This window comes from Patella vulgata, chromosome 2 (genome assembly GCF_932274485.2).
Source record: "Patella vulgata chromosome 2, xgPatVulg1.2, whole genome shotgun sequence".
NCBI lineage: Eukaryota > Metazoa > Mollusca > Gastropoda > Patellidae > Patella > Patella vulgata.
In genome coordinates this window covers 29,386,020-29,400,395 of record NC_065880.2, presented here as the reverse complement: position 1 = coordinate 29,400,395, position 14,376 = coordinate 29,386,020, and the positions used below count along the sequence as shown (strand labels likewise).

The 14,376-nt window shown below is 34.4% G+C and overlaps 2 protein-coding genes across 2 annotated transcripts in view; one reads left to right on the top strand and one right to left on the bottom strand.

Moving 5' to 3' along the window:
• Window positions 1–7,648, top strand: part of LOC126812386 (uncharacterized) — a 74,896-nt gene extending 67,248 nt beyond the window's left edge. Inside the window, exons 53-60 of the mRNA XM_056098656.1 lie at window positions 565–651; window positions 1,346–1,406; window positions 1,558–2,117; window positions 3,280–3,369; window positions 3,858–3,947; window positions 4,513–4,590; window positions 4,768–4,835; window positions 5,446–7,648. Coding sequence (XP_055954631.1) covers window positions 565–651; window positions 1,346–1,406; window positions 1,558–2,117; window positions 3,280–3,369; window positions 3,858–3,947; window positions 4,513–4,590; window positions 4,768–4,835; window positions 5,446–5,623 — 1,212 coding nt within the window. The 3' untranslated portion in view covers window positions 5,624–7,648. The remainder of the gene's footprint in view (window positions 1–564; window positions 652–1,345; window positions 1,407–1,557; window positions 2,118–3,279; window positions 3,370–3,857; window positions 3,948–4,512; window positions 4,591–4,767; window positions 4,836–5,445) is intronic.
• LOC126812389 (betaine--homocysteine S-methyltransferase 1) lies at window positions 7,481–12,279 on the bottom strand. The gene is made up of 7 exons (XM_050538766.2): window positions 12,193–12,279; window positions 11,549–11,739; window positions 10,991–11,185; window positions 10,659–10,770; window positions 9,775–9,953; window positions 8,976–9,057; window positions 7,481–8,377 (listed from the first exon to the last, which is right to left on the bottom strand). Exons 1-7 carry the CDS (start codon window positions 12,203–12,205, stop codon window positions 8,091–8,093), a joined length of 1,059 nt encoding a protein of 352 aa, XP_050394723.1. The 5' UTR covers window positions 12,206–12,279; the 3' UTR covers window positions 7,481–8,090.
• Window positions 12,280–14,376: the final 2,097 nt, after the last annotated feature.

Below are 14,376 nucleotides of genomic sequence, written 5' to 3'. Positions count from 1 at the left end.
TGTTATTTATCCAGTTACAACCTTGTTATTTGTTTCTACATTTACATCATTGTTATTTGTCCAGTTACAACCTTTTTTTTTCTCTGCAGTTACATCCTTGTTATTTGTCTTTACAGTTACATCCTTGTTATTTGTCTCAACAGTTACATCCTGGTTATTTACATTACAGTTACATCCTTGTTAATTGTCTCTATAATTGCATCCTTGTTATTTATCTCTGTAGTTAAATCCTTGTTATTTGTCTTCAAAGTTACATCCTTGTTATTTATCTCTATAGATAAATCTTTTGTTATGTGTCTTCACAGTTACATCCTTGTTATTTGTCTCTGCAGTTAAATCTTTGTAATGTTGAACTTGTAATATTTTGTCTTTTGTAGCTAAAGATTTATAAACTAACACCTTTGAATTATAAGCCATAAGGTAGTGGACCTGTAGTGTTTGACTTTTTATACCCTTTGTTAGATTAGACAATTCTTTGTTAAGTTACAGTATGACTCAAATTTGGATATATTTCTCCTAATCTACTCACCCTTCATTTAATGAACATGAAATATCTATCTACAGGTTAAAGATGGGTTTAAGATTAAGAGAAGGCGGTACAGAGCTAAATCTGTTGATACTACAAAATCATTTACACAGGTACCTTTACATGTAAGTAATTAACTTATAATAATGCATCCCAACAACCCATTACTGAAGGTGTTAAAGGACTGTATTTAATGTTGCTGATCATCATTTGAATGATTTTAAATCAGTTTTAAAATTTCCGGATTATGAATGTAGAATCTCTAATTTCTATTCAGTATTTACCAAGATATGATGAATTTTCGTCATTCACTGCAATGTAAACAAGCCAGCAACACCTACAAGGGTTAGGTATAATCTTTTGATAGGCCTCTTTTTAATCCTATTGAATCCAATGCAGATTATCTACCAGTGAAATATGTTGAACAATCAAATAAGTAGTGAAAAATGTGTGATTGAGATCGGTGACTTTATCAAACAAAAGTGTAGAAATTCACACCATTTTTGAGGAATTGGTATGTGTCCATTTGTTTCAAACTTTGATTTAACATCCCTAGAATTATTTGCAGTTGTTTGAAACATATGGTGGTTAGATGTCTGAGTTGCCTAATATATATGCTTGAGATGATACGTAAGGTTGATCATTGAGTCAAGGGGCATAGTTTCGATATCAGGCTTGTACATGACAAAGAGAATGAGTCACTTGCCAAACCTTGTTGTTTTCCCCAGGTTCTCTTGCATCCCCCCACTGCAAGTCAAGTATTGAAATAATGTTCATACCGATTGAAACATTTTCTCATATTTAATTTATTTTTTTCAGAATCAATCTAGAAGCACTTCAGAAACAAATGATAAACCAACCAATGATCTAGATAAAAAGAGTAAGTTATTATAAACATACAATATTAAACTATTAAATTCCTGTAGGGTCCATAGGATGTTAAACACCAGTTCATTTCATATAGGTATCCAATTGAACAGTCAGTTGTCTCGACTAGACTTATTTATATATTTTTACCTTTGTATTTACAGCATCTCCATTCAACGAAATAGATAGACAGGTCCAACAATTGGCACTGGCACAAAAACTAGCCAAGGTTGACAACAATAATATTAAAGCCAATCAAAGGAAAGATAACATCGCACCTGATGACAAGGTGATTAACCAATCACGAACGATCTTTGACGATATACCTATCGAATCTGAGCCCGAGCCTGTTGTTCAGGAGCCAAAAACTTTCGAAGATATGTATGTATCAGTAAAAGATATAGATTTAAGAAAAACTATGGAGCGAGAAAAACGAGATTTTCCGAATAAACCAACTAATGCCAGTAAAGGTTTCTCATCCAGTGATCACTCCTCCAGAAAGCGCGAAGAGCCAGGTCCTCGTCCTGTCAGTCAGCACACTTATGATAAATTGTCACCCAGGGACGTAGGAATACCTCACGATTACACAAGACTTGATAAAAGTAAGACTAGACCCGGATATGACCCATTTGTAAACTCAACACAAGCTTTACCTAGAAAGATGCCTAGTATAGAAGATAACTCTAAACAACAAGGGTATTATCCCAGTTCATCAGATTACTTGGTAAGTTTTCAATATGTTAGTCATTCAATAAATTGGAGTCACAGGGATTCAGTGAATAAAGCACTGGCTTACTAGCCTGGGTTCATTACCAATGTTGGCCGAGACGTACAATACCTCAGGATTATCCAACCTGGTTTACCTTTGTCAGTGGTGCAGGACAGAGGGCCTGGCAAGGAACAGTATCTAGGCGTTCAAATGGCACGAAAAACCAAGATCCAGTGTACACCTTGACGTGCACATGAAACAAGCCTTGAATATTTGAATTAGAAATAAGAGTATGCTGTAATGCCACTGCCTTGGCAATATAACACACTGCATGAAATATATCATGCTTGTCTGTTGTTAGTATGGTTGGTGCAGAACACTAGCACACTAAATCCTATTTCATTCCATTAAGTTAATTAAGAAATTTGACATACAAGCGAAAGTAGACCGAAATAACTATAATCTTGCTGTCAATGTATAATCAGTTGAAGTTGAATCAATAACGATTTCACACCCAATTCTAACGTAGTTGTATCTTGTCACCGTCCCTTTCATTCAGGCTGTTCACATTTGGTTGTATTAACTTTACTAAAGTTAACTTCTTAATCCAGTTTATCAAATTTTCTAAGACAAACATGGACCCTGTCAATCTGGGTTGTTTTCACCAAAGTAATTCCAGATGTATGGCCCCTAACTGCTTATGATTTACTCAGTTATCAGATGGTCTCTATTAATTCTGAGCATTTTCTCAGATAATTGTATTTCATTCAATTCTTCTCATCAGATTTTTAGAAATAGTTAGTATTGGCGTAAAGATGGTGCAGATTGATTTGAATTCTAGAGTTATTGCTGATGACTTAAACAATTGTTGTTAGAATAATTATTTGTTCAAATTAGATTTTGCCCGATTTTTGAAAGTTATTACTGGGCTAAACATAATTCCTATCAACTTTTAAGCACTCTCAGAAAACTACCTTTAGATAGAGTTGCTGTTATGATTGTTGATAAAATGATAATACTCTCTTGTACTCGTTCTACATAGTTGTTCTTGACCAAAATTTGTATTGTGGTCTTTTTTTACTGGAAATGTACATAATCTGAAAACTTTGTTAATTTTTAAAAGGAGAAAAATCATGAGACAACGAGTCTTATTATATAGCATATTTTATGTTTTCAGCCTCAGACTGTGCCAGCTTTGAACCGTGATCTAAGTCCACCAAGACGACAAGAGTATAGTAAACCACCAGCAGTTGCACCTAAATCTAAGGTATGATGGACATTCTTCCACAGATAGATGGGTATTAATCTATATATTCATCAATGAGGATAACTGTGTATATCTAGCTAGATTGACTGAATTACATATTATTCTGTCCATCTCTTCTGTATTTCATCAGTTTTATTGATTTCTTTTTGTCTATTAAATAGGGTTTGTCCTTCATTCCGTCACACTTCTAGTGAATGAATTATAATCAAACTTGGCTTTTGCCTTCATTTTAATAGTCAATCACAACAGTTTGTCATCCCATAATTGATAGTTTCTATATTATGATCTGTAGTGTGCATGTTTGATTTCAAGAATTGATACCTAGTCCTTGCTTCCTTTATCCCTATATAGTGCTCAGTTAGCACTAAACATCCTCTCAAGAAAGTTACCTATCTGTGTTTTAAAACCATTGTTTACAAATGAAACAGCGTGTTATGTGTCTTATAAATTAATGATGGGTAGATATACAATTTTGTTTTCAATTACAGCCAAGACGAGATGAAGAAGATGATAATGGAGGTAATGCTTATGATGCTGTTGATGCCTATTATATTGGTCCTAAAACTAAACCATCAAAGGTATATAACCTACAATAAATTATTTATATTCTCAGACTGTCACAGACAAAGCCTGCATATAACTTGTGTACAGGTTTCACGAGTAGAGTTTTATGGTTTTAGTCATAGAGATAACTTACCAAGATGAAATTCACATTAACACAACTTGATTTTAACAATCAAGGTAGATTCTCTGCCGACCACACTATTCAACAGGATAGTTCAAAATTCCAGAAAAAAGAAAATTTGAGGAAAAAATAATCAAATTTATTCTTGTCGAAGTCCCAACCCAACAGGGGGTAAAATCATTTATGAAAATAAATTTTTGGGTATGGCTATATATATTAAAACAATTTGAAATTTTGAAAAAAAAATGAATTTGAGTATTTTATTCAGAATTTAATTTTCTGAAGAATATTTGAATTAGATAAAAGTCTATTATTTGTCTCTTAACTGTTAAAATCATTTGATATAAGAATACATTCATATTTGGAATGAGTATTTTTAATAACCAATGATTTATAGCTTAATATAAACCACTCATATATGTTATGCATTGAATAAGTTATTTATAATACATTTATAGGTGCAGGAATACCCAGCAAAAAGTAAAAAGAAAAGCTCATCTAATCCTAATCTCAGTCAACAGCCAACTTATCCTGAAGTAAGTATTGATTCAAATAATCTCAAACTAATTAATAGGCATATATTTTATTCATGATACAGAATAATTGTTTAATCTAACACTTGTTTATAAAATATATATTTTATTGATGAAAATAATAAAGAAATTACATCTTAATATTATTTTAAAAGAAAATTTGATAATTATGTATTTTAGCAATATCCACCAACTGATAAATGGGCCAAATTAAAAGAAAACAAAATGAAGGTCCAACAACCTTACAGGTAACTAAAATTCAGCAGAAATTCTCATTGGCTAATATATGTACTAGGATTTTTAATTTAGAGATTAACCCGTCCTCATCACTATCATTATCCCATCTGACATATTCATAAATTTGTCTTTTCTCGTTTAGGGGGGTTGAGTGGACTAACATATGAGTTTCAGATCATAATAGGTCTGGTATTGAGTCAAGTGGCGTGGTTTCAATCACAAGCTTTCACATGACAAGGAGTAGGGTCGTCTTACCAACCTCATGGGTTTTCTCTGATTCCTCAGACTGCTATACAAAAAGACCCTTGTGTGTGTGCAAGCAAATGATAGATGATTGAAATAAAATTGTTCTGTATGTTAGTCCCAAAATGATCTAGTTTGTGTTGAGTGGATGTTAAACCCTATTTCTCTCTTCAAATACTGTTATAGATGCTGCAGGAGGACTGCACAACAAAACATAAACAAAACAATTGATATACCGGTTGGTTCTCCGCAAAATTTCTCTCCTAGCACACTACAAGGTTTATGCTGTCATCATAATAGTGCAGAAAGTAAGACGTTAAACCCCATTTCATTTCTGATTTTCAAGATGAATTAATATATAAATTTATTATTTTATAGAGAGGGTCCCATGTACGACAGCAGACAACGTATGCAGAGTCATGATGATTTATCTGCCTACAAATCACATGTTTATCAACCATTTGTCGGGGTTCAGGCAGCCAGAGGACGGCCACAGCCTAGACCTGAACAAAGATATGATATGGGTTGGCAAGAACCTAGAAGCAATTATCGTTAATAAGTATTATTGCGCAAATGAATTATAAAGTAATCCATACAGAAGTTTTGCGGTCTGGATTTTTTTTTTATGTATAACATGGTGTAGGACGTATAAGACTTACAAAGACTACAACGACGAAGTAACTCCGAGCAATCTGCAAATAACTACTAGCAATTGTGTGAATGACAGACTTCCATGACTGTTAATGTTATCCGTTTATAAACATATTTTATGCAAATATGTAAAGATATATCAGCCAGAATTTATTTCATCTGGGATATAGATTTATACATAGGATGTAGGCCTGCTGATCAACAAGTACAGAACTAATTTTGTTATCATATTGATATAGTACCCATGTGACTAATACTGTTATACTAAATGGTAGTAATTAATACTTCCTGTATGGTGTATCCATTGGGAACCACAGAATTAAATTATTCAGCTGTGTATTTTAATGATAGATGATACAAGTAATATTCACCTGTGTTAAACTTTTTAGACTGTGTTATTTAGTGTATATTGACTTGTTTTAATAGTAAAAACACTAATAACGACTTCATTTACAAGGATCTAATGTATATTGTTGTTTGTGGTCAGTGTTGTTTTAACAGACTTTTGGGACCAATTCGCCTAACCTGCTATTTATTTACCAATATTGAGGTGTAGAAGGAGAAATTGACCTGTGAAATGGATTGAAAACAAGAAAGGAATGGATATTATTGGATTAAGTTATTGGTGTAATAATTATTCGGCATATAATTATATAAGATTGATATAATTTAGTGACATTTACAAGTTATTTCATGAATAATTTTTTTGTAAATATCAAGAATGGTGAAATGGGAACCACTAAGCTAAAATCAATCTAATAGAAAAAGTCATAATTATGGTTTAGGATAACCCTAGATTGGGATATTCCAAAATTGAAAATAATATTTATCAACTATATATAACAGAACCACATTTATAATGTTGTAAGTACAGATCTCTACCTGAGCAGAGAAGAATCATAGGCAAACCCAAGGAGAGGGGGTAGAGTCGGTATATTGCTCTGGGGCCCCATGAAGCCCCAGGGGTCCCATAAATATGTATTCAATTTTTTTTATGTTAACATGATCTGATCCCTGATGCCCTTCTCTGGAAGTGGGTGGGGGAAGGCGGCCAGAATTTGCCTTGCTTCGGCGCATAAAAATTCTCTCAGTGACCCTGCTTATATGGGTTTTCAAGACTGGTCCTCACCATCAACTCTCGACAGTTTGTATTTAAGGATGAAGAGTTGGCGAAAATTTTACTGCCCATGCAAAATCTTGTCTATGGCATTGCACACATGACCCCTAGAAACTAAATAACGTTATTCTTAGTCCCAAAATGACTTTAGTATTGTGTTGACAAGACTTTAAAACTCCATTCCTTTCCGAACCATATTTATTTCCCATTATCTACCCCCTGGCTGGCATTAATAGAGTCTATAATACAGGCTAATAAATATACAAAGACGATATATGACGTGTGTTCATATAAAATTGTGCAATTTACTGAACCGTAGAGACAATATGTCATCTCGCAATCATTTTAATCTGCTATATATGTAATGATGAATTAAATGGGTTATCTCCCCTTAATTAGAAAAAAAAGTTAAATTATCTGACAGTTGATAAGTCAAAAGACAATCTTTATTGTTATCTTTTTGGACTTGCAATCTCCAAAAACTAGTTCATTTACTTTCTGTTGTGTACTTTGATTTCTATGTTAAGATACAGATTGAAATAAAGGTGAATTTTTCTCAGGTAAGGGAGATAACCCATTTATTAATTGATCTATGATAGTCATCACAAATCAAGTACTTAATAACCAAGCAATAACAAATTTTATTATATAACAGTCTTTTAATAAAACAATAATTTGTAATTACATTTATTTTATATGCATGTAAACATTTTTTATATAAAGATCATCACAATAATCATTGACATATTTATATAAGTTTTTTTTTGTATCATCATTTTATATTTCTTTCATTCATTTGGAAACTAGAATAAATCATTTTTTATATTCAATATTGTTTTAAATAAAAGATATAAAACATTAAAAGGCTTCAAAAGATGTTAATTTTGATGAATATTCCATATTCAACAAAAGTAATAAATCCCAAACCAACGAATATTCAATATTCTCTGAAGTATCTCAATAATATTAAAATACGATACACAAAATCAATTAAGTTGTCTTTCATTTGTGTCTTAAGATATTTTATTTTATTGGATCAGATTTAAATAATGTAAAGTTGCATTGCTGTTGCATTTTAAATAGTATCTAAAAATAGATACAAATACAATACCTATATACTATAGATATTTATACAAAATAAATACTAATAATACTTTGTATCACAGGCATATTCTACTAACAAAAGTTCTAACCCTAAACCCATGAAGGTCATTCTTATATATTTGGGTTTGTGAAAATTCATTTCTCCAAAACCCTAAGCCTCAGTTTTGCTTTTATAGTATGTTTTATAATCCTGTGTGTAATATTTGGAGAAATGAGGCTTGCTACCATACATATAATGTAAAGACATATCTGTAGAATATTTACTAGCTGGAGGTTTTCTACCATATACCTCAGCTACTTCTCTCATGTAATGTGAGGCATTACCACAACATAATCCAACCACTTCAACGCCGATTTCTTTACATTGCTGGGCAAATTCTCTGACCTGATATCTGCTACACTGGAAGGCTGGTAAATTTTCGGGAAAAGCCATCAGATCTGGAAAATGGAAATTAAATAAATTTTACAAAGCTTGTCCAATCTGGGACAAGGCAAGAATAATGAAGGCACGTGTAGGAACAGCCACGGTAAAAGCACTGCATCGAGGTAACATTAGAAAACTACCATAAGAACAGTGTGCGTCGATAAACTAACTACTGAGCTGAGTAAACTATCTAAGATCTTAGATGCTAGTATTAAGGTTATAAGGGAGATGATTTTAGTAAACCAAATTTCAAGATCAGGTGAATCTCATAAACAAAACGATAGTAGTCCAAAGTTCATTCTTAAACTACCTGTAGAGGTAAGATAACTCCCTTAAACCATGCTAAGTTTTAATGTCGAATGCCAAGTTTTCAAGTAATGAAAAATCATAAGAAAAAAAACAAATGTCCTGATCAAAGAACTCTCTTCCATCAAGTGTTAGGTTCAAATGGTCAACACCAGATGGTCCAAGATCAGATCACTCTCTTTAACCAAGTGTTCTGATTCTAGAAATCCTTGATCCATCGATCCCGAAGAGGGAACTCGGGTTTCAATATCAGATAAGAGGACCATGAGTGTCAATTAAGACGAAATTACTACCACTAACACTTACTTGTATCTGGATCAACCAGTGATTGCATCATTGGTTGTTCTGGTGTAGTTCTGTATGGTACTGGTAGAGCACAAATTGGTCCCTGCAAGATACAACGTTCGAAATTGTTTGTTTAGTAGAGCAATGTGTAAAACATTTATGTAATCCAATATAGGCCTAACAATCTGAAGATTCGACCATAGGGAGTGATATCCCAATGGGGTCGTGGGTAAAAAGTTCTGCCTTTTTAACAATATCCTCCTGCCAACAGCACTAATCCGCCCTTTCAGGGACATTAGATTTATCTCAACGTATTAGCGACGTTCTCGTAGCTCAGCACATGCAACACCTACCACCACTATAAGCGGAATCTAGAAACATAAGTTGTAGCTAGAGAAGGAGATAACAGGAGACATAGATATATCATACTTGGTCTTTAAGGGGGCCATGGTGGCTCGGGTATTATGGCGTTGGCTCACCAACTCAAAGGTCCTGGATTCGATCACGGTGTTGGCCGAAAAAGTCAGTGGTACAGGACGAATAGAGTAGCAAAACAAGCGCCTTGTCCTTCGGGTGGAATTAAAGATCGACGTTCACCACTGAACTCGTTGGCATGCACATACAAGAACCCTTGGCAGGAGGAATTCGATGAAGCGGAAACGCCGCTGTACAAGTATAATTTCCCTCATAGCACACTGCATTTCGAATGCCCGTCTTCGTTAGTCAAATGGTACAGACAACTAGTATATTTAACCGAATTTCATTTCATTTCACTTTGTTTTGTTCTTTTTTTTTAAATTTCAACCGATCTTCTACCTACCTTACACATTTCTCTTATTTTCCTCATTAAAGGTATCATTGTGGCCGGACCACGACTACAGTTGAGTCCAACAACATCAGCGCCTCCATCTTCTAATCTTTTACAGGCCACATCAAACGGTACTCCATCACAGGTTGTGTCTATAGCTGATGGTGCTATATTTATTACAGATGGAATACCTATATATCAGAAAAATAACTATAACTCTTTTTATATACTGCTTTTTTTCCTTTTCGGGATTAATTTAAAAATCACATACACATTCAGATGAAAACTCTTTTATCTTTACATGTTAGTTATTATTGGATGAATATTTTTGTGAACTTCAAGAACTGGGAAATGGGAACCACTAAAAAGAAGTAATTCGCGTTGTAATAACCCTAGATTGGGATATTGCAAAATTAAAAATAGTATTTATCAACTACATGTATAACAGAACCACAATGGAGCGGGAGGGGGCAAACTTTGTCTTACTCCGGCACATAAAAATTCTCTCTCTTTTTTTTTGCCTACTAATTCATGAGTTTTAAACCTTTCAGAATATACTTACTACAGGTAATAAATTAACCAGATAGGAACAATTTTTATACGCCCACATTTTTATGTGGACGCATATTGTCGTCGCCCCTGTTCGATTTTGATGAAAATTAAAATATATGTTTATATCGGAAAGGTCTTGGATCCGTTCAATACTTGCGCGGATAGGACCCCCACTTTCTGGTTTATGGCCCCTGATTGTATTAAATATCGCATTTTTAGTTTGTTTTCTGTCCATATCTTGCAAAATGTGACCGTAAATTGCATGGCAACCGCTTGTTAACAATATATTTAGTTTAGATATAACATTCAAAAACGCTGCTTTATCAAATCCTGTATACGCTTACCTTTGCCGTACTGTTTAATACAATCTAAGGCCACTTCCGCTTCACCATAGTCTAAAAATGTTTCAGCAATGATTAAATCAGCGCCATACTGAACAGCCCATTCTATTTGTTCCTAAATAAAAGAAAAACGAGTGAATTTCTCTGAAGATTTACTCCGTTAAATGTGGAATTAATAATCCCGTTATGGCGTTGATATATTTCTTATGTGCTATACCAGAAGTCGAGAAAATCGGAAATATCGAGTAAAATTAATATGCCCATCCCGGGTTAAATAGGACATTGCGATCTACTCAATACTACCCAATACGGCACTATACACAAGAATAACTTACTTTAAATATAGATCTAGTTTCCTCTAACAGCTTTGGGTCATCTTTTTGATAAAGTGTCGTGTTACATATATTTCCCGCCATTAAAGTTCCAGTTTCGTCTGCTACTTCGCGTGCAATTTTCAGGGCATTTATGTTGAGTTTTTCCAACAGATGTTCTTTACCAATTAACCTCATCTTTTCACGGTGGCCATAATACTGAAACAAAATATAGAGCGTTGTTTATGTACCTCGGAAATGTTGAAATCTGTATAATAACGTCGGTTATCGCTTGATTACTTCAAAAAAATATTTCGTCTATATGCATTATTTTTTTTCTCTTTCGTTATAACTAAATTGTATTTCTTTATAACAAAATAATCATATAAACGTGTATTTTTATAATTAAATTATGAAAAAGATGGACACACCACGCATAAACAGCCAATGGCAAGACAAAACACGTACGGATATTGAAGGTTATTAATAACAAAAGTATTATCAAATGATTTCATGCAGCGAACATTATAAATTTGTGATTTTGTCGTCATAGATTCAAATTGTCTTTTAACTTTTACTTACTGTAAATGCCTGGACAACATCACTCCCGGCGTGGACAAATTCCTCATGGAGTTCTCGAACTCTGTTAGGAAAATCAAGAACTACTTCTGGTACGAAAGATCCAGCCTTGAGATAACCTCTTCTTTCAAACTCAAATAGATAACCTTCCGCTACTAGCACCACTTCACCACTCTTTATACGTTCCATAAAACCTGAAAAAAACGTAGATGGTTTTCGATACTTATACGATTGTCATTAGTTTGGCTTATTAACCACGACCAGAAGGTCGCAGATTCTAATGTTGGTGGAGAAGTAAACTCTACCCGATTTGCCAGTCTGTCAACGGAAAACTGTGTAGTCATTCGGATGGGACGAAAATCCAAGATTCTGTAAATACCATTGGTTAGTGACCCACATCGACCAGAACATTGACCAATCTATTACCCCATTAAAGCCACTGATAGTGCTGATTCGAAATGTTGCACTGTTTAAAGAACACCTGATACCACGTTAGTTAAAGACATAGATGAGGTCTATGACTAGTATACTTAAAATCTGTGGTTGATGTTAGATTTTAAATGTTCACATACGTAAAAAAAATATACTAAATTTCGTCGATAAGGTTAATGACAAAGATCTGGATCTCCAGCTTAGCATGTACTTACCTTTTACTGGCATCGTGATCTGAATTCTGCTTCCTTTTCAATGATATTTCAACTGCATTCGAGTGTTATTGTTTATTACGTTCATCGTCTACGTCCTTATATAGCATTTCAAACTGACCAACAACTGCTGGGGGTTTTTTAGTGTGTGTCACTACGCCAAAGTGGCATTTAAAGGTAAGGTTTGTTTTTTTTAAAAAAAATAGAAAATCATCTCCACAGTTGTCCATAAAAGTTGTGTATCAAATCAAGATTATTAAAATGGCCTTTTTTAAATTCCAATACAAATTAGACGATTCAGTTCACACATTTGAAAATATATCTATATTAATTGAATGGCTTCATTTTTTTTTTTTTTTTTTAATTGACAACTGTATCTTTAAAAGAAAGTAGTACCACAATATTTTGTATTATTTTTGTTTCCCATCGATTCGGTTAAAACTGCATTTGACCAGCAATATCTTTACAGATTGATATGGCGGGTTAACATAGATAAATGAACTGGATTGTTCTGGGTAAAACAGGTCTAATAGAAAATTAGCAGAAGTGAAGAATACATTTTCGAGTAACTTTGGATCCGGGATCGATCAATGGACCGCGTAAGGACTACAAGATCCGTTCCGTGCTGTGTTCGAGTGAAGAAAAGAGTACCCACCCCCTATAAAAACGAATATAGGTCTGTAAACTCATTTTCAGTGTACATTAAATAAAAAAAATCCATTAAATGTTATAATTGTATCACTTGCTTGATAAAGAAATGAAATGAGGTTTAAGGTCCTATTCTTCTGCACCGATTGGGCTAATAAACACGGACATACGCTATAAACTGTGCCATAAAGGAAATTTTGCCCGGATAGCGGCACTACGCCCTAGTCTTATGATGTTGAAATTCAGCTGTCAAGGAATCGTTTACGTGCACACGGGATCTCGGTTTTACGTTCTACCCGAACGACTATACGTTGTCCCTTTCCATGTCCTCCTGCCTGCATCATTGACCATGATGAACCGACTCGGAAAATCCAAAAGAACTTTCCCCGTCAACACAGTGATCGAACACGGGACCTCCATGCTAGCAAGTTAACTTCCTACTCGTTGAGCCACCGTGGCTCCCGTTTGGTAGTTTTTAAAACGTCGTTTAGTAATTGTATTATTCCATAGAATTCTGTCGTGTAAATTATTACATGCTGATCGATACACCCGAACCCCAACCAGCACCCCCTATTCGATTTGTTCGGGGCCTGATTACTGAACTATTGCGAACATAGACAATCATGACATTATGTGGCCAAACGCTTAACGGTCTAGTTCATCTGATTTGTAAGTATTACTTGAGACATGGTTAGTTCAAGGATATAATAATGGATGCCGTTACGGTTTCAACTTCACAGTGCTCTGTAACAGATCTCGGGTTCGTTCCCGGTGTTAGTCGACAAGTTCATTGTCAGTGTAGGATGGAGGACCTGGCAAGGAATAGTGTCTAGTCATTCAGAGGGGACGAGAAACCGAGGTCCCGTGTTCACATTGGGGTGCACGTAAAAGAACCCTTAACAGTTTGAATAAGAGTGGGCCGTAGTGCCGCTGTCCGGGCAACATTTATGATTATATTTTTAAAAAGAGTTGACATTAAGGGAGCCACGGTGTCTCGGTTGAGTTAGGCCCTGGTTCACTAACCAGGTGATTCCAGTTTCGATAACGGTGTTGGCCAAGAAAGTACCTCCGGATTGTAGCGGGTATGGTGTAGGTGTTCACTGCTCAGTCGCCAACCATTCATGAATATTATTGTTTCCATGCAGTGACTGCTGACAGAGCAGCAATTTTATACAATTCATCATACCTTATTAAAGAACTTAAAATCATTTAAAATTCACAAACGGTGGCCTTTAGATTTTTTATAATCTTTTAAAATAAAGATAAGGTTTAGTCGATGTTCGCGTTCTCGTCTCTCGTCTCTTCTTGTCGACAGTCTGTATGTTACGTCATTCAACCGTTTATTATGGAAGATTTGATAAAGACTTGGTTGATTATGGTCTGGATAAGTTAATTAATGTCTAATTAATAATTTAGATAACATTCCAGGCCTAAAGAAAGACCTGCAATAGACAGATTTAGCTCTTGCATAATTTGTGTTTAACGAAGCTCACTGGAAACCGCGGGGTTTTTCTTTGACGGAATCAAACTTGTTTTTTT

What these genes read in the sequence shown, in the direction of transcription:
- LOC126812389 (XM_050538766.2), bottom strand. An exon ending in ATGTTGTCCAGGCATTTACA is followed by an intron (nt 11,186 to 11,548) that starts GTAAGTAAAAGT and finishes ATTTTGTTTCAG; the next exon opens with TATTATGGCCACCGTGAAAA. An exon ending in AAACTAGATCTATATTTAAA is followed by an intron (nt 10,771 to 10,990) that starts GTAAGTTATTCT and finishes TCTTTTATTTAG; the next exon opens with GAACAAATAGAATGGGCTGT.